This window comes from Ciconia boyciana, chromosome 24 (genome assembly GCF_034638445.1).
Source record: "Ciconia boyciana chromosome 24, ASM3463844v1, whole genome shotgun sequence".
NCBI classification, from domain to species: domain Eukaryota; kingdom Metazoa; phylum Chordata; class Aves; order Ciconiiformes; family Ciconiidae; genus Ciconia; species Ciconia boyciana.
The window spans coordinates 2,816,024-2,842,440 of NC_132957.1; the positions used below are offsets into that span (position 1 = coordinate 2,816,024).

General features: G+C 54.3%; 2 protein-coding genes across 6 annotated transcripts in view; one reads left to right on the forward strand and one right to left on the reverse strand.

Moving 5' to 3' along the window:
- FBN3 (fibrillin 3) overlaps window positions 1-6,023 on the forward strand; it is a 117,410-nt gene extending 111,387 nt beyond the window's left edge. For both annotated transcript variants that reach the window (XM_072845814.1, XM_072845815.1), the window contains exons 62-65: window positions 63-182; window positions 683-914; window positions 2,474-2,642; window positions 3,443-6,023. In XM_072845814.1, coding sequence (XP_072701915.1) covers window positions 63-182; window positions 683-914; window positions 2,474-2,642; window positions 3,443-3,817 — 896 coding nt within the window. In that variant the 3' untranslated portion in view covers window positions 3,818-6,023. The remainder of the gene's footprint in view (window positions 1-62; window positions 183-682; window positions 915-2,473; window positions 2,643-3,442) is intronic.
- Window positions 6,024-7,675: 1,652 nt separating this feature from the next.
- CTXN1 (cortexin 1) overlaps window positions 7,676-26,417 on the reverse strand; it is a 44,139-nt gene continuing 25,397 nt past the window's right edge. Inside the window, exons 1-4 of one of the 4 annotated variants that reach the window (XR_012039587.1) lie at window positions 17,381-17,457; window positions 15,905-16,022; window positions 9,804-9,917; window positions 9,115-9,274 (exon numbers count right to left, since the gene is read on the reverse strand). Coding sequence is in view for 2 of the 4 variants with exons in the window: in XM_072845305.1 (XP_072701406.1) it covers window positions 8,854-9,108 (255 nt within the window). In the remaining 2 variants the exon portion in view is untranslated. Of the gene's footprint in view, window positions 9,275-9,803; window positions 9,918-13,829; window positions 13,902-15,904; window positions 16,023-17,380; window positions 17,458-26,417 lie in introns of those variants that run through there. The other 3 variants (XM_072845305.1, XR_012039588.1, XM_072845304.1) reach the window with 3 other exon arrangements.

The following is a 26,417-nucleotide window of genomic DNA, read 5'->3' on the forward strand; positions in this document are numbered from 1 at the left end:
CCAGCGCTGCCCACAGGACAGGGAGAAGTTGTCTCACCACCATCTGTGTTACATTGCTGCAGATGTCGATGAGTGTGATGGAAACCATCGGTGCCAGCACGGCTGCCAGAATGTGCTTGGAGGCTACCGCTGCGGCTGTCCGCAGGGCTATGTGCAGCACTACCAGTGGAATCAGTGTGTGGGTGAGTGTGGGATGGGGGGTCTTGCATCCTGTCGCTGTGGGATGGGGGATAGAGGGTGGCTACGCCCCGAGTCCCTCTCCAGCCACCCCTGGCCATCTGGATTCTGGGTTCATCTCTGCAAACCCAGCACCGAGCTTCCTGCCCTGCCCCAGAGACAGGCTGTGCCTGTGCCCAGAGATGGTTGCCCCTGCCCTGCCCTGCACTGCCCCAGGTTCTCTCTGCAACAGGGACTGTCAGGAAGCTGCTCTGCAGAGTGCTGAGCTCCCAGCGCTCCTGATGCCAGCAGCTCCCTGCATTGCAGAAGGACAAAAAAAATCAAGGCAGTCCTTCAGGGACCTGCATGGGATGAGGTCTCACAAGGCAGCCAGGAGAAGGGAGCCTGCTGCCAGCTCAGCGATGGCCGCGGGCAGATTTCCTTGGCCATGTGGGGTGGGGAGCCCCAGCAGCACAGGAGCTCCCTTCCACTAGTTTCTGACTAGTTCTGCTGTCTTTGGGTGCAGATGAAAACGAGTGCTCCAGCCCCACTGCCTGCGGCTCTGCCTCCTGCTACAACACCCTGGGAAGTTTCAAGTGCGTCTGCCCATCTGGCTTCGATTTTGACCAAGCCTTTGGTGGGTGCCAGGATGTGGATGAATGCTCAGCAGGCGGCAGCCCCTGCAGTTATGGCTGCTCCAACACAGACGGTGGCTATCTCTGTGGCTGTCCTGGAGGCTACTTCCGAGCAGGACAAGGGTAAGAGAGCAGCCAGCAGGTCACTGCCAAGGCACGTGGTACCTTTTTTCCATCAGGCAGATGCCAGGCACGCTTCTGAGGGCACATAACACAGCAACATACCCCCTCGTGCTTGCCCCAGTGGCAGCACCAAGCCTAATTTGCATCTTTATGCCTTATTTTCCACGCACATCAGGTCCCCACAGGGCTTCCTACTTCTACAAAGCTGAGTACACACGCTCAGGCACCTTCACATGTACTCCTAGTACACAGACTGGCCAGGCCAGCCACACCTCACTTGAGGGTAACAGCAAATGTGGAAAGCAAGCAGGAGAGAGCTCTGCCTCCGCTCTGTTGTGTCACTTCTCAGAGAGTGAGGCTCCAGGACTGCCTCTCTGCTACAGGGACTTCTCAGACTTCTGTTTCAGCATCCCTGGATAAAGCACATTTTTTAAAGCACATTTTTGAAGCATATCTAGAGTGACTGTCAGAGCCCAGGACTTGCCCACCATGCCCCAGCTTGACCAGCAAGAGTAGAAACTGGTTCTCACCTCAGCTCATCTGATCTCCAGTCTGGTCCTTGGACAATTTCTGTAGCCTTAGATGCCTTTAGACTCAGGTGGACTCAGAGCCTGGGACTGCGTCCTAGCACGGACCCTGGCCACTAAACGATTGCATCTCCTTCCCCAACTTCACCGTGTCTGTGAGTGATCAGCCTTCAGCACGATGAATCCTCGAGTGCAGCTCTGTATCAGGTGCTGTCCAGCCCGGCTTGTGCTTCACATCGACTCTGTGCTTGCCCTGTCCAGCCGCAGAAGCAGGACTCCCCGCAGGGTGCTTGAGTGCTCTCCCCTGCCAGAGGAGAGAGATCTAACACTTCTCTCCTGTGCTCTGAGGCTCTTTAAAGAGGTTCCTGCTGCTTTCTGTAGGGCGGGTAGGTAGCCAGATACCAGGCGGTGGTGCCCCAGCTCCACCACAATCTAGCTCAGACTGGCAGCTGAACACAGCTCCCTTGGGCCAGAGGTGCGTGACATGCATTTTGCACTGCTGAATCTCACCCAGGTATCTCTTCCTGGCGTCCCCACAGGCACCTGTACGTTCCTGGGGGATGTTGCAGGCTGCCAAGCGCATGGTGCTTGGCATGCTCCAGCACCACACTTCTCTCTGCCACCAGTACAGTTTGAAGGAGCCCCAGGAGCCAGTGAGCTCCCCTTCCCACATGAGTCCTCAGCTTCTCAATGCTGGACTGTTCCTCACCCATCACAAGATCCTCATGCTAATGCCCATCTCCTCTTCCAGCTGGTTAGTGCAGCTGCTAACACTGTGGTAGATGCTCTGCAGATCCACCTAGTCCAGGGTGCAGACAGATTAAACCTTCTGGCCACATATAAACAAGGTGTGGCCTGATCTCCTTCAGGCATGTCCTGTGTATGAACCATTCTGTACAAGCCATGTCCTGTACCCAGGCATGATCCTCCACGTGTTTCTGGGCGCCTCATGGAGAACCTCTGAGGGCCGTGGTAAGATTTCCTTCTTGAAGCATGAATCTGAGATGGGTCTCTCTGCTCTTCTGCCACCAGACACTGTATTTCTGGCTTGGGTTTTGGGAAAGGTTCCTACCTTCCTGCCCCCCAAGAAGAGGATGAAGACAACCTGCTCTCCCCTGAAACCTGCTATGAGTGCAAGATAAATGGCTACCCCAAGAGGGGTCGGCAGCGACGCAGTGTCAATGGCACTGAGAAGCACCAGGTAAGAAATCCATGGCATCCTGGATGGGGTGGAGCAAGGCGAGAGCTGGGTCACTTGGGGGATGGATAGCTGCCTGGAGTGGATCCCATGCAGTTGCCCATTCCTGTGGGGCTGCCTCAGTCCAGCCAGAGATAGCAGCTCGCTCTGTACCTGCCCGTGCTGGGTGCTTGGGTGTTTGTGGATGCCACTGAGTCCAGAAGTCCTGCAGAAATGGAAGGTCTTTCACAATACATTAGAGGAGGCCAGGACAATCTTAAGTGACACGCACTTGTGTGGTTTGGCCACAAATGTCTGGAGATAGATACATGCAACCAAGAAATAAAACACACGTTTCCTTACAAGGAGAGCTGAGAGGGAGCAGTTCCCATAGGGCCATCGAGGACTGTCAGCACTTACTGTCTGATTCCAGACAGGACCTGTCACTATAAATTCAGGTTCTTCCTTAGAGGGAAGCTCTGGCCTCTGTCCAAGGCTCCCCTGAGAAGTTCACAGGCCTGGGCAGGACAGATGGGACTGGGAGGTCACTATGGGCCCTTCAGGCCTTGGGAGGAAAATGCCCCTGAATTTATCGGTTCCTCCCCTGAAGATGAGGGCTGCGTACCGGCTGGTTCAGTCTCAGAGACACAAACAGGGTACCAAGAAACACTTGAAGGAAAGCAAGGACCATAGAAGTCGTAGCCACTTCTCAGAGCTGCTTCGGGGTGTCCCATGGGGCAGAACTCCTCTAAATCAAGTCCTCCTTCACCTGGCCATGAGCTTTTCTTGGTATCTGTAAGTAACATGCCTGGTTCCTTTCAAAGGATCACACTGTGAACTTGGCCAGCATGGATGTGGATGCTCCTCTGTCCATGATGCTGAACCTCTCTGACCTGGCTCACAAGGAGCACATCCTGGAGCTCCTGCCAGCTGTGGAGCCCCTGGAGAACCGTGTGCGGTACCTCATCTCCCACGGGAATGAGGATGGCTACTTCCGCATCCACCAAAAAGAGGGGCTCAGCTATCTGCACCTCGGCCGCAAGAAAATAGTGCCTGGCACCTACCTGCTGGAAATCGTGAGCGTGCCCCTGTACCGCAAGAGGGAACTGCAGAAACTAGAGGCCAAGAACCACCTCAACTACTTAGCAGGGGAGCTGGGCCAAGCACTGAGGATGAAGCTCCAGCTCCAGCTCTACTAACATCCGTGAGATCCACCCACCCAACCGACAGTACAGTCCTTAGCCTTGCCATCCACACCTGGAAACAACTGCCTCTTCTCTTGCTGCACCCCCTGCCACCACCTCCCCCACTGCACTGTACAACTGATGGGAAATGTCCCTCTGGGCTCAGCACTCACCTTGGCCATGCAGGGATACTCCGCTTCATGGGGTGCTTGAGTCAAAACCAAGCCACACCGCAAAAGAGCTCATGAAAGCTTTGCCAAAGGTTCAAACCTTGTTAACAGGGACTCCCTCCCTCTGCTCAGCTCCTGCCTTTAACCAAGATGCTGTTAGTCCGAGCTGGCAAGGGGTACCATGGGGAAGCTGCCTGTCCTTCATGGTCACAGGCCCTACATAACCCCACAGCCCAGGAAATGGGGGGGGGGGGGGCGGGCTGGGGGCAGCTTTGGAAGGAGCTATGGCACGGTGTGGTAGCGCATTTCCCAACAGCTCTTGTTCCTCCTTTGCTTCTGCATTGTCATGATGGTGCTGCAGAAACCATCCCATACCTACACTGGCTGTGCTCTGTCTCTCTCTGTCCTCTCCATGTCCTCTGGTCCTTTTGGGTTCCTCTGTCAAACAGAAAAGGTCACCCCTGAGTGAAGGGGCAGTTCACGTTGCTAACCTCACATCACGAAGCAGCCAAGCCACAGGACCACAGGCTCCTGCAGGGAACCTAGGGTTTTCACACTGCGGTGTGCTAAACACGTGCACACCCTCCAAAGACTGGAGCTCAAAGGGCTTTCCCAGAGCTCCAGCAAGTCCAGGGGTTAAGGTGCCCTTCTATAAATGAGGAGGAGCTCTGGGGAAAGGCAAGTAATTGCATTACTGAATGTGGTTGGACAAACTAAACTGGCAGGAAAAAATGTCATGAGTCTGGTAGAGAGCATCTGGATGCTTCCATGCCAGAGGGGATGGAGGGCTTGGCAGGACGTATGTGGCATGCTGCAGGGGCAGATTTGCTGGCCACCACCACTGAGAGTGTTTGAAAATCCTGTGAAAAGTTTCCCACCAGCAGGAGCAAGATGGGGATGGGGGGATCTCTGCAGCCTGGCAGGAAGAAAGAGGCAGGGACAGCCAGAGCTTCATTTTGCAAACAGTCCTTGACTCCGAGCCACCCCATCTGCGTGACTCCGGTGCTTATGGCCAGATCCCCCCAGTCAGGAGCACTTCTGAAAACGGGGCTGCAAGTCGCTCCCCTCTGGTTGTCGCATACATCTTGGTCAGTCCAAGCTGACAGCCGAGATGGACAGTCTCTGGTTAATGCAGACAAACAAAATGCACTAAAAAGAGTCTGGAAAATATTAATTAAGTGAATGGAGGTCTCCCTGCTGCCTCAAGTAGCCTGTCCAGGCCATTCTGTCCAGCTTTTCTTCCTCCCTCGAGTGTTCTTCACACAGCTGGTCTCTGCAATGCCATTGCCTAGTTTTGCATGAATCTGTTTTCAGTTCTGCATCAACCCTGTGCATCACCACAGGAAAGAAAGGTGCTAAACTCACTCTGGTGACACACAAGACTACCTTATCAACACATCTAAGGTGCTCTCAGCTTTCAGAAGCTGGTGCTGGTATTGAATCGTCAGCGTTAGTGCACTGTATCCATCCACCCTTTCATATTTATGTATAACCACCAAAGTTATGATTGCTCGTTGTTGTGAGGAGTGCATATTCCTGTAGCTTTTTTTTGGTACTGGGGGGGGTTGTTGTTTTTCCTGGTACGCTGCCGCCGCATGGGGAAGTGTATGTATACTGTATTTGGGCTAATGTCAAACTTGAAAACTCTTTTCCATAATGCAGCTCCAGACTCTGGATTTTGCAAGAGTCCCAGAGCTTGTGACAGGATGGGTGGCCTGATGTTTGGGGGTTTTTTTATTATTTTGTTTTGTTTTGTTTTTTTTCCAACAGGTGCTTTTTTTAAAAAAAAAAAAACTATTAATAATAATAAATTAGCAGAGATGGGTTTGTGTGTGTGTGTTGAGCCAAAAGTCTCAAGTGAAAAAGCTCAAGGTTTCCTTCATTCCTCTCTGGTGCGGTGTTTTTTTTGTATTGACATTTCTTGCTGGTTGGTTTTTTTTTGGGAAGCGTTGAAACCCAAAAACCTGTGCCCCCTTGTCCCGCACAGAGAGGTGGCTCTTTGTGGAATTCCTTTTTGTATCAGAAGCAACAGCAACAATAAAATTATTTTGGGTTAAGTGGTTCTGTGTCTTCCTCCTCGTCTGGGCGCAGCGGCAGCAGCACCCTGTCCGTCTGCCGGAGGCCGTGTCGGAGGCAACCTGGGAGTGTGGCAGGACCTGTCCTCGCTCCGACACAGAGGGAGCCCGGGCTGGTTTCTTCTCTGCACTCCTCAGGGACACAGTTTCACTCTTACAGCCTCACCCAGCTCTCCCACCGCCGCATGGCTCAGCACCCACGGGGGCTTCGGGGTCCTTCCCAAAGCCTCAGAGCAGAAGGCAGACGAGGCAGAAGGACAGACGCATCGGCAAACTTGCTCCTGATCCTTTGCTCTCTCCTAGCAAGGGGAGGGAGGGAGAGTGATGGCAGAGGTTTGAGCTGGAGACCAGATTGCTGAGCCCAGCAGAGGTGTGCCTGCACCCAGCCCATCATTGCTGCTGGGCTGAGGAGAAGTGACAGGGACCAGGACAAGGATGCGGGGGCAAAAAAAGAGCTGGGGTGAGGAGACAGAGGGGCTGCAGGAGAGCGGAGGCAAACCTATCGCTACCACCGCTCCTGCCCGGTGCTGTGATCAGGAAGGCACTGCCTGTGCTGCGGTCACCCTTGGCTCCTGGCTCAACCCCCTCTGAGGAGCAGCACCGTTCTTGGCGCTCGCTGGTGGTGCTGCTGGGCAGTGGTCGTGCCGAGCAGAGGCCGTGCAATGCAGGGCTTGGGTAGCCTGAGCAGTGAACGGTATGTGCAGGGCGTGCTTGGCCGGAGAGCGTGCTGTGTGTCCAGGAGTCAGGGTCCAGCTGGTTGAGTTCAGCTCAAATCCTAGTTCCAGGCTGATATTCTCGGGTTGTTTTTTTTAACAAGCTCTTCTTGGCCTCCCATTCCGGACACAGAGCCATGTGCCACAAGAGGGCAGGCAGGGCTGCAGCATCCCTGCGACTGGGAAGGAGCCCATCGCCTTGCTGGGTGGTGGGAGAGCAGGGGCACCACTGGGTGGGGGGGACCTGGGCAAAGGAAAACACGCGCCCACTGAGCTCAGAGAGCTGGAGACTGTCCCTCAGACAGCTTCCTGGCCTTGGCAGTGGGTGAGTGGTGTTAGGCTTGTGTCGGACAGGGGTGCCAGAGGAGGTGCAGAAGCAGGATGTGCTGGGCTTGGGTATCCACGTCCTGCCAGTCACTTCTCTGCAGCACCCGGCAGTGACTCCTTGCCTCTTCCTCCATGTCAGTGCTCGTGGGACCCCAGGGACTCTCCGGGGGTGACCTGCACCCACACATCCAGAAGGTCCCTCTGGAGGCAGCAGAACCTCCCAGGCATGCAGACCCAGACTGATGTAGAAGGCACAGCCAGGCACAGCCCACGGGTCCTGCAGCGGACGTGGCCAGGCTGTGACTGTCCCTGCCCAGCGACACTGCCCCAGCTGCCATGCTGCGGCCAAGGAGCGCCTTCTGCACGTCCCTGACAGAGCACATGCCCCGGTACGGGGCACCATGGCCTGGTGGTGATGCTCCTGTCCCACGTCACCCATCCCCTGCGGAGCAGCTCCAGCTTGTGCTGAGAGATGTGGGGTCTTGGCTCAGACAGAGCGAGATGGGGCAGCCCACCACTGCCTGGGGAGCGGCCGGCACTCCCCCGAGTGCCTGGTGGGACGCGTCAAAGAGCAGAGGAAGAGCTGTGTGGGGTTAGCACAGTGCAGCTTTATTTCCATGGTGGGGGAGGAGGTTCTCCCCCATGGGCTCAAATCCCTTAGTACAACGCTTCTTACTGGCCCACAGCCATAACCCACCATGGCTTTTGCTAGCCCTGTGGCTAGCTGCAGCACCCCTACTCAACAGGCATGGTTCCCGCAGAGGGGCAGGAGGACAGCCTTGTTTTTGCCTTGACTACTTGCACAGCCCTTCTGATACTCAGATGCAGGATGGCCAGGGAAGGGCCGGCCACCCCCAGCCCCACCTCCCTGGACATGGGGAGGCCACCCAGATCCTGCTGGAGCAGGGACTGGCCAGAGTGGGATACCAGTGGGAGGCCGCCAGGCTTGGGCTGGCTGAGGAGCATCTCCCAAGTGTTGTGTGGGACCTTTGATCCCTCCTGGGATCCCAGCAGGGCCACCCAGGCAGGTCTGCAGGTAGCTGCATGATTGCACCTTGCTCAGACCATTTTCACCAGTTGGGCAGGGACAGGTCACTACGGTGTAAAGCAGAGAGCAGGCTGCAGGGCTGGATGCCAAAAGGGGGCTGCGCACGGGGGGTCTCCATCTCCCCCTCACTTGGCGGGGGGGGCACTTGGGGCTGCCACACAGAGAGGAACAAAGCCAGCACTTGGGTCTGGTGCCTATAAACCCCCTGACAGACACAGCTCAGCTACAGGGACACACACACACGCACTGGACCACGGTCAGCACTCCCCGGAGGACACAGACGAGGGCGACATGGGGGGCAGGAGGAGGTGGGGGTCAAAGCTCTGGCCTGGCACCAGGCAGAGCCACCCAGACCAGGAGCCCTGTGGGCCGTGGCTGAGGGCAGGTCCCGCCATGCCCTGCCCCATCGCCTCCTGCCCCTCACTGCAGCACGCGACACTGCCCGGGGGCACAGCGGGCAGCAGGGACCATGCGGACTCATATCATCCCTCCAACACATCTCTCCAAGAGTCCCGCAGACTGCGAAGAGAACTGAAAAGTGCTTAGAAAAGAGAGAAACCCCTAGAAAACCCACCCTGGACAAGAGCCCGACCTCACCTCCCTGCCCAGAGCATCCCTGCTGGCCCGGGGCAACACCACAGAGGAAGGGGGGGCCGGGGCCGGGGCCAGCTGGGGTGGGAGGCACACAGAGCACCCAGGCTCGCCCCATCCCTGCCCTCTACACCAAGGCGTAGTCAAACTGGCCCCTCTCCAACCCCTCCTTGTGGTCAGTCCAGGAGGAGGCGGGCATGCGGCTGTAGGGGTCCAGCAGGATGCGAAAGCAGCGCACCATCAGCATCACCAAGAAGACCAGGAGGAAGATGACAAAGGCAAAGACGGTTTTCTGCTCAGCATCCATACCCGCAGCGCCGGCTGGGTGCTCAACCAAGGAGGGGGAGAGCAGTTCATAATCCATCGTCGATGCATCATTCATGGCAGAGGCGAGGAGCGCGTGGGCAGGGCACGTTTGGCTGCCCCGGTGCCCGGGCAGCCAGCTTCAGCCTCCTGCTGTGCCCACGCACCCAGAGCACGGGTTACTCCATAGCCACCGGCGCTGCTACGCCGAGCTCGGGATTCGCTCCTGCCCAGGCCAAGAGCTCCTGGAGGGGAAAGCAGAGATGGTGAGGGAGGAGAAATTGGCCATGGGCTACACCAACTCTGCTAAATAACCAGGGGCAGAGAAGGGCAGGGAAGAGCAGGGAAGTTCACAAGTGGATCCCTGGTTTTCTAGCAAGCTCAAGAAGCCACTTGCGAGGGGCGCGAAGGCATGGGATGGGTGGGCAGTGCAGGGCACTGGTGCAGAGCTTGCCTCTCCGGTCATAAATCCCCAGCAATCCTCTGGAGAGGGTGCCCACCTCTCCAGGCTAGTGCTGCAGGACCCTTTTGGACCAGGTGTCCTGGATCACAGGAGAATTCACCCTGAAAAGGGCCTCAGCTGCGGAGTCAGGGGGGCTGCTCAGGGCTTTATCTCATCTGGTCTTGAAGTTCTCCCAAGACGGACACAAGCTTAGAATTTGCCCACTCCTATTGAGGGACACGTGCCTGTATTTCCCTTGGCACAATGACTGCCTTTGGTTTTGCACCAGGTATAGAAGGAGCTGCGTCCCGGTGGAGAAGGAGGGCACCTACCTCACTGCAGCTGCATGGGGACACTAGTATTGCTATTGCAGCAGAAGGAGGAGAAGGCTGTGTCCAAACAGCCACGTCACTGAGGAAAGATCTCCAGGGTCCAGCTTTCTTGGGCTAGGGATGCAAAGCAGAAGGACAAAGATAGCAAAAAAGGTTAAAAGGACCAGAGTCAGTAGGAGTCATAGCAAAACACCACAAGGCACCTCGGAAGTTCTCAGTATCTCTTGTGAGACCAGCACTGGATGGAGTTCGCGTAGGGAAACAGCCACACCAACGTCCCGTTGCAGCATCCGGGAGCCTGAGTGCTCTCAGTGCTGCGGAGACTCCAGAAAAAAATAAAAGCCCTGCTGGGAGATATCAGGAAACAGCCAAAGCACCCCCCTGCCCTCCCAGGCAGCAATACTGTCTCTGTCTGGGAGCAATCTCAGTGGGAAAGCAAAAGGCAGAGCCCGGTCCAAGGCCAAGGCACCCAGCTACAGACTGCAGCAGGGTCAGCATGGCTCTGACCCATGCTGAGGACCTGCTCACTTTCCTTCATCTGCAGCTCCTGGGACACCATGAGGAACAGTGCTTGCAGACTTTAAAAATAATTTCATATCACAGCAGCAAAATAAAGGGCAAGAGCAGCAACAAGGTGAGCGCAGCCAGAGCTCTTCACCCCAGTTACTTGGTACTCTCCCTTCCCAGACACGTCTCTCATCTCTAGACCAGACACGGGGTGTTCTCTCGATAGCTGCCCGTACAGCGCTGAGCCATCCACCCCTGCTCTCCTCTGGGACAAAACGCCACCATAACACCCCTGCCCATGGGGGTGGTGAGCCCTGAGCTGGCATCCCTGCATCAATATTTGGCCAGGGTATCTCTGAACCCCCAAACACCAACCACCCCAAAACAGCTGTCTCGGCACTTCCACTAACACCAGCTTCGCAGTTACTCGCTGAGGCTCCAGACGTCCTTTGGGGCTGAGCAGGGGGCTTTGCCCTGGTTTGTCATAGTTACGCTATTGCAGGGAAGTATCCAGTGCAGTTCCCCAAAGGGAAACTGTACCTACATCCCCCAGCACGTTAAGGGGACGTTGGCCATCCCCAGTGTGACTCCATCCCGAAGCCCCTCGGATTGTCAAGCTTCCATCACGCTGGGGTTTATCCCTCCCCCCCATATATCCCCAACTGAGCAGGGGGTGCAGGGATAAGTCAAATAAGGTTCCCATGGCACGGGTACCACCTCGGGAGGGCAGGAGGATGGGGATGAGTGAACTGAGCTGGAGGAGCTTCCACCTGGGCAGAGCGTTGGGTCTCCCCTCCCCGGCCAGCGGGTGATGGCTCCACATCGTCCTATCTAGGGGAGGAATACCCATCCATGGAGGAGCATTGATGGGCCAGAGCATCCCGCTCCTCTCCACGGATGTCTCTGGGGACAGGCACAGCTCTCTACAGCCTCCATCTCCTCGCAGAGCGCCTGGGAGCCCTCGGGAACGCCCTGGGCTTTGAAAGCATTGCATTGCCGGGGCACCGCTGCCCTTCTCTGTGCTGAGGAGAGATTCATGCTTCCCATGGACACATGTGGGTTAAGAAAATCCCCCTTCATGGTTCCTGGTGCCAGAGATGCTCAGGACAGGCCCTGCTGCAATGTAAGTGACCCAAGCACAAATCATGTATCTGGAGGTGCCCAACTGACTCACATCAAAAGTGCAGGGAGGAACAGGCACATTCAGGACAAAATACAAGATTTTCTGCTAAACAGTATCCCTAGTATCATATCCTATAGTATTCAGGATAAAGGATTTCCCTCACATTTGGGATGTGTTGCGTTTTCATTACTGTGTGAAGAATCTGATCTTAATTTCCCGGGAATTTTGAGCAGAGCAAAAAAAGGGCCGATAAGAGAGTTAAATGAAGGCAGCTGTTATTTAAGGAACATTTGATTGAGTTTTATTAAGATTCATGTTCCCTTAGTAACTAAAAAGAATACATGAGCAAGGAAATTGCTTAATAAGGACAGAACTCACAAAGGAAGAGGATCAGTGTCAACAATTCAGCAACACTGTGGTGAGATTTTTCTGGGTATGAAACACGAATTAAATGTTAATTCGGGAATGGCAAATATCTAATGAGATATTTATTTAAAAAGAAGTACAGAGCCGTGTTTACCGATGCAGGATGCCATCTGGTACGGAGGGCTCACCCTTCCCACTGCAGACACCTCCAAACTGAGAATCTGAGTGGGCAGCGAAGGGAGGTTATGGGCTCTCAGCAGGGATGGGGCTGCACCGCACTGGCATGACTCAGCCCGCTCCCTGGACTACACCCAGCACTTCTGCCAGCACCAGCTTATTCCACCCTTTAAGTCCTTGCAGGTTTTTGACCAAGAGACAAGACCTAGAGATCGGTAGTGGATGGGAAAGCACAAGAGCCTGGAGAAGAGAAGGCTCGGGGGGACCTTATTGCAGCCTTTGAATACTTAAAGGGGGCTTATAAGAAAGACGGGGACAGGGGTAATGGTTTTAAACTAAAAGAGGGCAGATTCAGACTGGGTATAGGGAAGAAATTTTTTACGCTGAGGGTGGTGAGGCACTGGCCCAGGTTGCCCAGAGAGGTGGTGGATGCCCCATCCCTGGAAACATTCAAGGTCAGGTTGGACGGGGCTCTGAGCAACCTGCTCTGGTTGAAGATGGCCCTGCTCGTGGCAGGGGGGTTGGGCTAGGTGACCTTTAAAGGTCCCTTCCAACCCAAACCATCCTATGAGTCTGTGATTCTAAGAAGTGTCCAAAGCAGAATCAGAGCCTAATTAGGGAAAGCAGCTGAAGAAAGTCTTCTGTGTCAGGCGGAAAGCAATTTCTGGATGCTAACATTTCGGGTATTGCTTACGTCCAATTTACAGTGGAGTAACCTTGCTCAAAAAAATCTGTTCCTCCTTCAAACAGTTTACTCCCACCAGCAAATAAAAGATGAAGCTGGGCGCCTTGGCATAGCCGTGCTTCGCTCTGCATTAGTGCGCAGACCATGCTCCGTGCAGCCGGTGTGCAGGGGACAGCGCGCGGGGAGCCCAGCTCCGGATCCAGGGTCCAAGTGCTAAGGAGGCTCTCCAAGTCATGGGTAAATTTGTCTCAGGGTGCTGGGAGGTTAAGTCAGCTTTGCAACACTTGGCACTGAAAGGTGTGCATTTTATCAGCGGGAATTAAAAAAGACCAGCATGATTTGCACAATAAAGCAGAATTGCACCAGGAAGGCTTGATCTGCTCAAAGAATGACACTGGAAGATGACAGGACATGAGCCGCAGTGGAGCAGGGTTTAATTGCACGGTGTCGTGGATGCAGTCCAACAGCTAGGGAATTACTCAGTTTACACACTTTTAAATATGCCCAACTTAGTACTTTTATAACCAAAAATAGACATTTACAATTATATAACAATGAGAAATGAGACTAATGTCTTAAAAGGAGAAAGTGGAGCTAGTTTTGATGGAGGAGAGCTAGGAGGGGCTAAAACGCTTAAATTCAAATGAAGCTTTCGTAGAGACCAGAATAAAATGACTGCACACAGAATAAGAACTGGAGCAAGTTCATTAGGATGGTGCTAAAATAACCCTGCTTTGAAAAGCACAACCCTCCTGTTGCTCCCCGTACAAATCTATTTGAGACATCGATGAGAAAAATTCAAAAGAGAGATGCACCCAGGGTCCTGGGAGTGTCTAACAAAGATGGTTCTGTGGCCAAAATGAGCAGGGCAGGGGAGCAGCGTGGCATAAGCACTAACACAGGGCTCCGGCAAAGGGCTGAGAGCACATCTGCTGCTCCGTGGGAGCCAGGGGTCTCACAGGACCCAGCTCCCTGTGCTCCCCTTGGTTAATATTCATTGCATCGCTGCACATGGCGCACAACCACCTGTTGCAACCAGACAGCAAATGCGATCGCCAGGGAGATATGAAAGCAAACGCCCTCGCGAGGATTGCAGGCAAACAAGTTTCTGCCTTAAGCAGCAGGATTTCTAGGACCTAAGCTCCTTAGAGATGGGAAAAGGCTTTACTTGCAAGTGCAGCAGGGCTCTGGTGCTCCCTCCGTCGTTCCACTCCTGCGCTTCCAAAGCAAAGGGTCCGTCTGTCCGAGGCGGGTCCGCTCGCCCCTGCTGGGATGGAGGCAGCTGGATGCCTTTCTGGGAAGTGCACCCTTGTGCTTGGCACTGTTACATGGAGCTCATGAAGCAGCTGAATTCTTTGCCGCCTTTACATTGCCTTTTTCAGTAAATGTTGCGGCTGGGTCAAACGAACGAATCCCACGGGGTTACTGCATGGCTGCCAGCGTAAGCACCTCCAGAGGCTCTGCCAGGGGAAGCTCAACTTCCAACAGGATGCAGGCCCCTGGAGCGAAGAGCTGGACTGTGTCCTCAGAGGTATTTCTGCCCCATATTAAAGCATGTTGTGAACCTCCTGGCTGGCAGATGCCGGCAACACAGGGCTGTGTTCTCCGGCTGCTTTATGGGATGCACCCTGGACCTGTGAGCGAACAGAGCTGGGACTATCCAGATGTATTTCTGTCTTCCCTTCCTATGCATCCCAAAGCCAAATTGCTGCATTGTCCCTGGAAATCTGCTCCTGTCTTTGCCACCAGCTGCTGGTGCAGGGCTCGCGCGGGGGCCATCTCCTCTGTCCTTCCTCAGCAGACAGCCAGGCCCAGCAGGAACAAAGTTGTTTCCCATTTCAGGAATCCAGTCTGCCGGGAGAGCAGTGCATGCAACCTCGCCTTCCCAGCTTCCCTCTTACTGCTGTCAGGGAGGCACCCGAGCCTTAACCCCAGCACCCTCCACTCAATGTCCCCGGCAGGGAGAGACCCTCCTGTCCCCGCCAAGGTGGGTGCATGTGTTGTACAGACCGTGCTGTGCCCCAGGAGCGATGCTGAGACCCCCCCTCCGCCTTCAGCCTGACTTTGTCCGAACCACCTACGGGGTGCATCTCACCCTGGCCGAACAGGCAAACCCCAGGCAGCTGCCCAGGGACAGGCAGTGCCAGGCTCTACCGAAGTACCACAGCCCACGTCTGGGCTGTTAATGCTTGTTACCTACAGCAGGATCCGGGGGGCTCCTTCACGAACCCCCTCAGCCCCTCTCCATCACCTGGCCCTGTGAGGGCTCAGCATGTGGACGGAGAAGGACATACGGGGTCCAGGAGACATCCTGCCATGGGTCTGGACCAGCTGCCAGGACCCATGCCCAAGGAAGATCCCAAGTCTCAGCAGGATCCCCCAGCTGGTCTGATGCAGACAGATGTCCCCTCACGCTCTACAGCCTGCTCGCAACATCTCTCTTCAAGCACGTCCCACCACAAGGACTGGCAGGACAGGCTGGGACTCCAGCCCAGCCCAGCATGTCTGTACCCCAAACCCTGATGTAAGAGCTCGGCCAGTCTTCTGCTAAACCAGCCCATGGCTAACGGGAAGGCCACCTTCTCCACCACCATGCAGCCACCAGCAAGGCAGCTCTGCTGGGCATGACTGCAGCCATGTCCAGCAGTTAGGGGAAGATGAGCAGACCACGGACACGGAGGGGAGAACTGAGCAGATCAGGCCAGGGCAGGAGCGTGAGACACTGAGTGTGAGGGATGTCCCATCCACTTTTTTGAAAGTGAAGGGGGCAACCCTTCAGCCAAGGGGGAGCAGCTAAGCAGAGCTGCTTGCCCCCAGATCCCAGGCTCTGTGACCCCCAGTCCTCCTGGGGGGCTCGGGAAGCCCGGCCAACTGCAGGGCTTTGCAGCACACCCTTCACGTGCCTCCCCTCCGCCGTCATCCCAGCACACATGGAAATCCCACCGCTGCCAAACCGAGCCACTCGGGAAGAAGATAAACCCCCAGGAAAGGTTGCTCCCACCTCTCCGACCCCAAAGCCCAGCCTCCTGCCCTCTCCATCCAGACTTGACAACCACCATCAGAAGATCCACTGGTCCCCAGCACCAGACAAACAGAGCCAGCCCCATCTCCTGAGCCCACCACCGGGAGGGGTGGGGGGGAGTCCCTGGCAGCCGAGCACAGAGGGAACTACCCCCCCTTGCACTCCCTGGCTCCGCTCCCCACAGCGTGAGCACTCGAGAGGGGATGGGGCATGGACGGTACCTGGCTGGCATGGACTCCCGGCTCCATCACTTGCCATCTCGAGGGAAGGAGCAGCCGCCTCTCTCCTGGTGAGCGCACAGGGAAGGCAGCTGCTCTTCACTCACGCTGGAGCGGGTTCCTATGGCGATGCAGAATCAATTATAATAAAAGGTGGAGCACAGCAATTGGAGACAGAGAAGTTTCGTGAGCTGCCTGCCTGGGAAAGCCAGCCCGTGGGAGAGCGCAGGGCTGGGGGCTGAGCCTGCCCATCCCTGGGCTACGGCTCCTGGATCCCTGTGTTCCCCCCGCAAAAGCCCCTCTAATCCCCCAGGCAACGCGCCTGCATCACTGCCCCTCCAAGACATCCAAGACCTCTGTCTGTCCACAGTGTGCCCGTGTCTGTCCCAGACCCACGGCCCCCGTCCTGGCAGCTGAGATGCTCCAGAGCAAGCACAGCATCCCTGCTGGGCAGGCACAGCCCTGCCGTCCAGGCCGCTGCCTGCTGCATCCAGGACAAGGGACTGTGCATCAGAGATGCTGAGGGCACAGCCGGCCATGAAGATGTTCAAGGGACTGCAAAATCTCACTGCAGCCCCGCGTGCACCTTCCCACCCCAGGCTCAAGCAGCGGTCCAGTTCTCTGGGATGCAAAGAGCTGCCAGGCTTGCACGGAGTCACGCACCCAGCTCACAGAGAAACATGCCCAGGCTCTGGGAGCTCTCCAGGAACCTGACTACGTGCCTGGACCTGAAACAGGAACCCAGCATAGCCTTGCCACCCGGCAGTCCCGCACAAGCTCCCGGAGGACGAGCGTGTGTCGCTGGCTCTGCCTGCTGCTGCCTCCCACCTGCATGCCCTCCCCACCTCTGTGAGCCAGATCTGTACGAGCAAACTCAAAGGATGCATTTTCTGCTCTGGAGAAAGGCAACAGGAGCCTTGGAGCCTGGGCTGATGAGATGCAATTTGGAGGAAGAACTAGCACCAGCTGGTTGGTCACCACGACCAGGACAGACTGACCATAGGGTCATTATCCACACCCAGCTGCAAGGGACATCCTCACAGCTAAAAGGTGCGGCAATAACAGGGTCCAGGCCCCTGCCAGAAGGAGCTCAGCAAGTGAAAAATGACCTGCAAATAAATGTACTTGGTCATGCCACCAAAACCCCTGAGCTCTTGGCACAGCCTAGCTGTCCGAGCTCCTCCCAGGGCCCCAGCGAGAAGGATTTGGCCATTCCCAGCCACTCGGGAACAGTTTCAGGTCAAGCCCTGGGAGCAGGATGCCCCTTTGAGCACAGTTTCTCCCCTAAGCCAGCGCTGCTTTGGCCACATATGGCTCACGGCACCTGCTGAACAGCAGATCATTGCACATGCAAATCCCCAAGAAAGAGAGAACAGAAGAGAGCTCAGGTCCTGGTGTACAGGAGCCCCACGGGGATAGAGGCAGGTAGGAGGAGGAGGAGACTTCATGCAAGGGAAACCAGGGGACACCCACCGCTACCTGCTCTAGAGGAAAACGGACTCATCCCTCCTCATCCAGGTGCTCAGGAGGGGACAGAGAAGACTCCAACTGGCTGTTGGAGGCACCTAGAGATGTGGATTAGATGCCAAGGTTGCATGTAGCTGCTGGGAGCTGATGCAATCCCTCCCCGTGGTGCTTCCTCTTTGCAATTTCCCCAGTGCAAAAATTTATCCTACAAAAATTAATCACCAAACCATAAAAGCAAACTCCTCTATGTGTAACGGTACCAGAGGAGCATAATTGTGATCCCCAGCCCCTTCGGCACAGTGCAGCATGCCCCCTTCCTACAATGAGGTGATTCATTGTAAATATCTGGAAATAACCACCCAATTTGCTGCGTGATCCATCTTAGCTGCTAATTGAAATGGTTTTTCTGAAAGGTGCCCACAGAGAGCATTCTCACACTTAATCAGTGCAGGGAACGCTCACTGCCTGGGGCAAAGGGAGACAGGACACATTAGTGGCCTTCCTGCAAAATTAATATTGCTTTGCTAGTCATCTGTCCTCTGGCAGGACTGGGAGTGTGTGAATGAACAGTTCCTAAAGGCCTTCTTCACATCCACTCATGGAAGAGTCGCGGGAGCCTTTCGTGCTCTGTGGTTGCACCGTTTGTGGAGCTGTGTCCCCTGCAAGCCACAGGCCCTGCTCGTGTCGAGACCCCCCTGCTGATGGGTACCCACTGGCAGAGCATCCTCCATGCAGTCCACCCCACCCCTGCCCCACTCAGCCCAGTATAGCCCAGTCCATTCCAGCCCAGCCTAGCTCAATGCAGTCTAGTCCAGCCCAGTCGAGCCCTGTCTAACCCTCCCTTTGGCCCCACAGCCATGATTTTCACGTGTCTCATGCACCACGATTAGCCAAGTAACCTTGCCACATCCTGAACATCACAGCTCCCAGCCAGGATGAGACCTCTGAGCTGGTCACACACCAGGACAGTGTCCAAACTCACAATAGCAGCTGGTCCCCGAGATGATGGCACGAGTTTTCATCATTTCCAGCTGTTGCTTGTTTTTCAGACCCAAATTGCTGTGGCCTTCCCCGTGGCTCATCTGCCCACCGCCCCATCCCTCTCCAAGTGACTGTGTCTTTCCCTTTGCCCCAGGCTGTTGGGCTGTGAAGACAAGGGAGGACAAACCAACCCCTCTCCAGGTGCCCTGGCAGTTTGCATGCTTTCTGTGAATAAGTCTGCTCCAGGCTTTGCTCCTGTTTCTAAGCCCCATCTGTGGAGAGGGGTCCTCAGTGCCTCCCCCAGCCTTTCCCCTCCCTCAGAAGCTAGCTGGGTGCAATGCACAGAGCTGCTGTGGAGACCCAGACTGCAGCCACCGCCCTGCACCAGCCCAGGAAGGACCATCCCATGCCCCAGGGCATCCTCCGTCCTGCCACTCCTGTGTCAGACCGTGACAGCAGCTCTGCTCCATGGTGGAGACTGTGGCTGCATCTCAATGAGCTCCTGCTGATTTTATCTCCTTTAAACTGATGAGGGTTGTTTGTGCAAACACAATTACTTCAGCTGAGGGCTCTCCATGAGCCGAGCCATGTTATGGGTTGGACAGGATTTCCCTTGCTGGGATTGTCTCCAGCAGAGCAGGCTGCATCTGTGACACCAATTGGTCTCTTTGCACTGAGCAAGAGCCAGGAGGAGCAGGAAGAGTGCTGAGCATGCAGGTGTGCAGCAGTGCCAGCCCACACCTTCCCAAAAGCACAGGGAACAGAGGATCTGTGAGCAGCAGCAGCAGAGCCCGGGTGCAGTGAAGACCCTCGCTATTGCAACCCGGTTTGCTCCGGAGTCTTCCCAAAGGAGCACAAAACCACACCAGGCACAAAACCACACCGGGCATGGGGGTCACTCCTTGCTGCAACAGGGGCAGCAGCTTTTACTGTTCTGCCTGGTGGCATCTTGCCGAGACCAAGCAGATCTCCTCCGGCCCAGAAGTTTCCAGCACTGCAGGCAAAGAGCCTGTCAGAGCGAGGCTTCCTGACCAAAGCAACAGACCTTGTGCTGGGACCCCCCAGCTCTGGGGTCTGTGGGAGGAGAGCAGATCCCTCTCCTTCAAGGAACTGGCAGCAGGATAGGCACAAAACGTGTAGTCACTACACATGCAGATACCCCAAGACCAATGATTCTGGGCAAGTCACCCATGCATCTCTTTATAGTCAGGCTGTAGTGTACACAGGATCCCAGGTCCAGGATACACAGGATCCCACCCCTCCAGGACACAGAGCAAGACCTATAGTGTACGCAAGATACCTATCCTATGTCTCCCAGGACACCTGCAGGCAGTTGGGTGGGTATATGTGTAAGCTGATTGCATGGAGGTGAAGATTTCAGCTGTATCACTGCTTGAGCTGGCCACCTACACTCCAGACAGGTGGGAAACATTTTTAAAAAATTATCATTAAAAAAATAACAAAACAAAATAATGAAACATGTTAACCAGGATGTGGAACCAGTGCGACAGGCACACTGCATTGTGAACTGCAGCCGAGAGCCAACGTAGCATGTGCTGTGTCACCTGCACACCAGAAAGGGCTGCATTGCTGCAACCAAATGTTAGAGCCTGGGAAACCAAGAGCGGACAATGCCACCGTGTCTACACCTAGCCTAAGAAAAACGTCATTCTGGGAGCTGCTGCCTGGGGGCTCCTCCGCCTGGTGCCAGAGGAGGTGGAAAAAGCCCCACGAAGAGAAGAGCAACACTGGAGCATTCAGAGTCCACATGTGGACCATGGCCCACCAAGGTTTGAGAGATGCAGAGCTCCTCCTGACCCCCCGGGCAGTCCCTTCACACCGTCCGCACGTCTCCCGCAGCCCCAGCACGGCTGCGCCCACGAGTGCAGACGTCCGACCAGCCTGCGCACACGAGGACACGTCCCAGGCTTGGAGAGCAAAGCCCTCTTTTCCCCTAGTTTTATTTGCTGTCCTGCACTGATCCTCGCCCTTCCAGCACTGGACCCTCTTCTTCTGTCCCTGAGCAGACAACGAGGAGCCCGGTCTGCGCTGGAAGCCTAACTCCAGCTGCTCTAATACTTCCGTCTTGAAATTCCTCCCTGCCTCCTTAAGTCTCTCTTAAGGAGTACATGCCTGGGGGAATCATTATGTGGGGAGCTTCCCACTCTGCCCTCACTTCTTGGAAGGGTTTCAGAGCTGGAGGATATCCTTCTGCTGAAGATTTTGCCTCTTACAACAAAAAAAGCTGGATGAGCCTCAGGGAAACTTGGGACGCAAGTTCCCTGAGGCACATGGAAGACTGGCATTCAGAAATATCGATCCTGACTGCACTTCAGAGCACAGATTTAATACTGCACCGCAGCCTGCACAGTCACTGCCCCAGCAAAGCACCAGGAGGGGTGGTCCAGGCTTTAGATCATGCTAAACTAATTGCACCGTGGAGACAGCAAGGGAGTTTGTTCTGCCTGGACTTAAAGGACTTGATAATTAAATGAGGTTCAGCCTTTGCATTATCTCACCACTCGGCCAAGCACCTTTGAAAGAAAAAAGCAGAGTGTTTCTCTAATCAAAAATCTATTCACCTATGAAATGCGATAAATCTCAGAAAGGGATCTAAGCACTTTTTTTTAGTGCTGACGAAGTGATATTGTAAAATACTGCAGTGGTTGCACTGGGTAAAACCCTGTGGCATGGAATGACTGTTTTTGTCTTTGAGGACAGTGACTGCAAACGCACACTTGGATGCTTCAGTTCAAGGCAAAAATAGTTGCCCATGGCTCAGTGAAAACCGTTCTTCACCCATGCAGGTTTCACCGATTAAAGATTTTAATTTAACTGCCAATGGCAATTAACGAAAATTAACTTCTGACTTATTGTGAGACTGGATTGCAGCAAGTGCTGCTGCTGCTTCAGAAGGGCTGGACAACTCAGGAAAGCTTCTCGCCTCTCCCTGGTCTGAAGGCAACGTGCTGAGCTGCTGCAGACCGCCAAGGAGCGAGGCGGTAAGGACGGAGCCAGGTCAGATGCACCGACTCCTTCTTAATCCCCCGAGACGGGCAGGGCTGGTGGCACACTCCCCTCCCCTTTCCTGGAAAGTACCGAGTCCTGACCTGAACCTTCCTTCCGAGGGCTGAGGACACATTTCTCAACATGCTTGGGTGACAACGAGGGAAGAGGGTGTCCTTTCCCGGGCTCATCCAGAGCACTCGGGAGCAGCTGACTCCTTCGTAATGGCGGCTGATCAAGCAGAGAATTGCACCTCGTTGCTCTTTCCTGTGAGCCAAGTTCAGCTTTGCAAAGCTATTATGGATAACATGAATGATGCTTTATAGTTGACCTGTTCTTCGATATCTGCAAGTGTTGTGACCTCTCCCTGCGCAGCCTCCTGGCTCCAGCAGCTACCAAGAGCTCCCTTAACCGTTACAGAGAGGGGAGGAGAGGAACCATGGTCCTTCAGATACTCCAGCACCTACAGAGTTCATGGCAGTGTCATCTCTGAGTCCTCTGCAGCCAGGGACTGCAACAGTCACAGTCAGCCCTGGAGAGGACCAAGTCATGCCAGGGTAAGGGCATGGGGATATCCTAGGCCATATCTTGGAGGGTGAACAGGCAAGTGCAGTGCAAAGCAGAGGTGGTAGGACCAGCTGCCCTGGGCGCCAAGCCTGCACATTCCCCGTCTGTTTGCATGGGGTGAGACAGAAGCACCTCAAAGGTCATTCCTCTGCTCCCAGAGGCTGCTGCTGTCGCAACTTCTGCCTAGGAGACGTAGTTGGTCTCAAGAAAATCCAGGATGGATGTGTCACCAGTTGCTGTGGCTTTGATGGCTGGCATTGGTCAGCAGACTGTTGATGATGGACTATCAAGATCTCCTACTCGATCACCTAAGTTTGTCCAGCTTGGTCCACGTAATTCTCTTGAAGATAAACTGCTCCACTGCCAGTAACCAAGAGAAAGAGCACACAGGCTCATGGGGCTGGTGTAAGTGCCTGACCCAAGGCTGGGATGCAAATTTGGAGCTGTCACCAGACAAAGACCAGGCTTTAAGCAAATATTTGCTGTCTTTTGAAGCAGACCCTCCTTGGGGAACAAGATCCTTCGGACTCAGCATAGCCAAAGCCAAAGAAGCCCTTCCCACACCCCCAGAAGACGTCCAGAGACGTGACTCTGCTCTCCTCACCAAGCAGCAATGCCAAAGGGTTGCCCAGGTCATTGGCAGCTGCTGGATTAAGTCCCCAAATCCACAGCTAAGGAACATTATTGATGTTGCAAGGTCAAGCCACTTGAAAGCCGGGATTTGCCAGACAGAAGATTGTCTCACCCACTTTAATTAGGCCCCCTTCTGCAACAGCATTATGATACAGCAATTAATGGCAAAATCACTCACGATTTCTTCCTATGCCTGGGCAGCTGTTCAACGTCTCTGCTTATTTTCCTTTTTCAGTGTTTGGCCTTGCTGTTCCCCACACTACATCCAACCCTGTTTGGACTACAAGGTTGCGGAACCCCTTTGCAATTGCTATGGTGGACTCGAGCTCCAGGAGTGCTACAGAGTCATCCCCCCAGGACAGAGGGCGAGGGCAGACAAGGGTTTTGGAGGAATTTGTTGGTGGTTTCAATCTCATCTCACCAGATGTATGAACTGACATTTTCTTCCCATGGACAAATGTGGGCCAATGAAGAGGTAATCATCACTATGTTTTGGTTCAGGTTCTATTCCAAAAGACAGAGGTTTTATTTGCAACAAGAAGGAAACACAAGTTTCCTCCAATTTCATTTAAGCCAAAGTTTTCCTTCCAAAAAAACCATGTACCCTGCGGTAGATCCACAGCAAGCTCTTGTAAACAGGTAGAGCTGGGCACAGCGACAAGCCATCAGTATGATTTTACAACAGAAGCCCCTAGGCAACCCTGGCTCTACAAGAGACAGGAAAATGAGGGAAGACCTGGTCTTTTTACCCCAAATCTAGTGCACATGGCTGCTGAGGAAGACAAAGCTGCAGGAGCCCTGTTGTATGTGCCACGTTGCACAACGGATGTGCTAAAGTCCTTGAAAGAGCAGCTCTGCTCCTCCTGAGATGGGAGGTTGCTCTCATCCTCCTTCCCCGCCTCGGATGGTCAGGAACCTTCTCATTTCCAGCTCCCTTCTGTCCCAGCCAGGTCCATACACAGATGCGCAGACCTGCTGGTCACCAGGGACCCTTCCTGCCTGTGTGGCACAGGCTGAGACCCCCCGTGCGCCCGCAGGCAGGACGGGGAATGGGGCTGGCACCACGGGGCTGACGTGAAACACCCGGCTACTGCCGTGCCGTGGGGCAGAGAGGGAGCATGCCTGCTTCACTCTAATTAGTGTGAATCATTAAATAAAATGTCCCCTTCCTGACTTCAGCATGTGTTAGTGAAATAGCTCTATCAAAGCTGCCTTGTCAGGGGACAAGAAGTATCTTTCTGCTGGGATTATACAGCCGTGGAATTATCCCTTGCCTTTGACAAGATCAATTAATTACTTCAAAGTCATTTGCAGTAATAAATTAACTTCTCTTCTTTCCTCCCTGTTAAGCTGGAGTGTAGCTGCTGAGTAAATAGAGGTATCTGGGCAGGCACACAGTGACCAGCTTGAGACCCCCGTGGCCAGGCTCTGAAGCAGACGAAGGCTGAATTTTGCTCCCTGGAGGTCTCAGCTGGGTTCCCTCAGCTCGCTGCCCAGCCATGCCGCAGGTCTGCAGTCCAGACTTGACAGAGCTCCAGGGTCTCCTGGTCCCTCGCTGTCACAACCATGGATCACACATGCTCTCCACCACCACCCTGAACAGGCGTCTTCAAGCCGCAGAAGAGTTCATGCCTTGCAGCCCAACTCATTCATGCAGATGGGGTTTACCTCCCCATTTCTACTCAGACACCGGATCAAATGCTCAGCACCAGTTAAAGCAGCACAGAGAGCTGCCCCAAACTGTCCCCATGTCTCCCTGCTCTTCTCCCAGAGGTGCAGAGGTGGCCTTGTGTGATGGGCAAGGGTCCCTGCCTGGGGAGTCTGTCTTGGGCTGGGATGTGAACACTGGGTGGAGGCTGAGAGGCTGGAAGATGTCCAGAGGAGGCTGAGAAGGGGAAAGAGGTCCTGGAGCAATAGTTTCCAGGGGCCAGGCAACACAGACAAACATAAGGAAGAAATCCAGACCTTGAGTCCCAAGGAGAAGACTCTTGAGGTCTCTTCAGACAGCCCACTAACGGGGAACTAGGAGTGAGACCAACAGAGGGGGAATGCACCCACGGCTGCAGACAATCAACCTCCCAAACAAATTCCTACAGCTTTCAGTCAAAACCAGTCATTTTCTAGTTGAGCCAGGGTGGTTTTCTGATCGACCTGCTGGTAAACAAAAGAGAGCGAATGCAAGGCTGCTCCCCGGCCAGCCCCGTGCCCGATGGCACGCTGGAGCATTACATGGGTGTCTCCTGCCCCAGCCCTGCCATCAGTCCTGCCTTGAGTCTTGGCTGTGCAAAGGCAGGAAGAACACTGGAGGACATGGGCACAGCAACATCAACCAAGGTCCAGGCTCTTGGTCCCACCAGCCACACAAGGACAGCCCTGGTGACTGGCTCTGTCAGATGCACATTGGCAGCAACGGAGCCATCAACCCTGCAGCTTTCTGGTTGCTCTTTTCTTGCCATGGGTCTATACAAGTAGATTTCACGTCCAGTCTGAGACAGGCTGTGTCCTCCTCCACCTGGGGAGACCCATCTGCCTGGCTCATGAAATGGTTCTGTCAAACCCAGGCCCACACATCGGCGAAGGGAGAAGCATCTGGAAAGCAACATGGTTTTCAACAGATATATTCAAACGATGTGTCAAGCCCAGGTGACATGGAGGCTCTGGGACACAAATTGTGTTGACACCTTCACTGGGACACATTAATCTGGTCCTAGATAATTCACACAGAGAGTCTTGTGATAAAGAGAAGCATTCCCTGACCATGCTCTTTCTGAAAGAATTTGTCACCATCAATATATTGCTGGGAGATTTATTTCTGCTAGCCCTAAAACTGCACACAAAGTAATGTGATTTGTTCAAACTCTTTAACATGCTGTTCTTCTTGATTTAAAGTCTGTTTAACTATCTTTATTTTCTTAGCACATTATTAATTCAGATTCTGGCCCTGATGTGAAGGAACTGAGATGCCTCTAGAGTCTGTTATTTGAGAACGAAAGGAAGAAAGGGCAGATGGAAGGGCTTAGGCAGCAAAAAACCAGCTCTGTATAACTTCAAGCTGGGAATAAGCAAATGTTATCCGCGTCTTGCACATCACTTATGGTCTTCTTCATGCCTACAGCTTTGACCACATCAAGATAACCCAGCTCCAGAGCTCCCCAGGCATCTTTCATCCAAGACTACATAAACATATTTCACTCTCCTCAAGTCTCTGACTTGCAATCCGGGCTCCAAGGCCAGGGCAACACCTCCCTGAGACTCCACTGAACTTCACTGCTGGCACATTGGACAACAGCCGCCTCCAACCCTCCAGGGTAGTTTGCCAGCTTTTGCAAGACAACTGATCAACCCATGCACAATTTAATGAATCTTTCCTTCCTAGCAGTGACTCTGAGGCCCATGGTGAGGAAGCTTATGCTTTTAACTAGGGTTTGTGCCACAAACTGTGGCAACATCTCACCAAAACTGCCAGCTCCAGCATCCATCTCCGCTGAACCTAGAAGTGCGGGGATGAGAACCTGGGGAAGTGTTCAGCCCCGGGTTGGAGCTGGTGTCAGCAAGGACCCAGGAATAAGCACAGAAACACCTCATAAATGCCAAGGAACATGTCTTCCACCATTTTTGTACAAAAACAGCTAACTTCCACCTTGTGCTGGCTGAGACCAGTGGGTAAATTGCCTGCAGGAACCTTCCTGCCTTTAACCTCCATGCCCCTGAGCAGGGCTGTGTAAAACAACTTCAGCAATTCCTTGGCTGAAAAAAGCTCCCGGTGAACATCTGCTCTGAAAAGCAACAGCCCTTCACCGTCTCATTAGCAAGTTCCCCAGGAGAAGGAGCAACCTTTGCAGATGCTAAGCTTTTGTTTGCT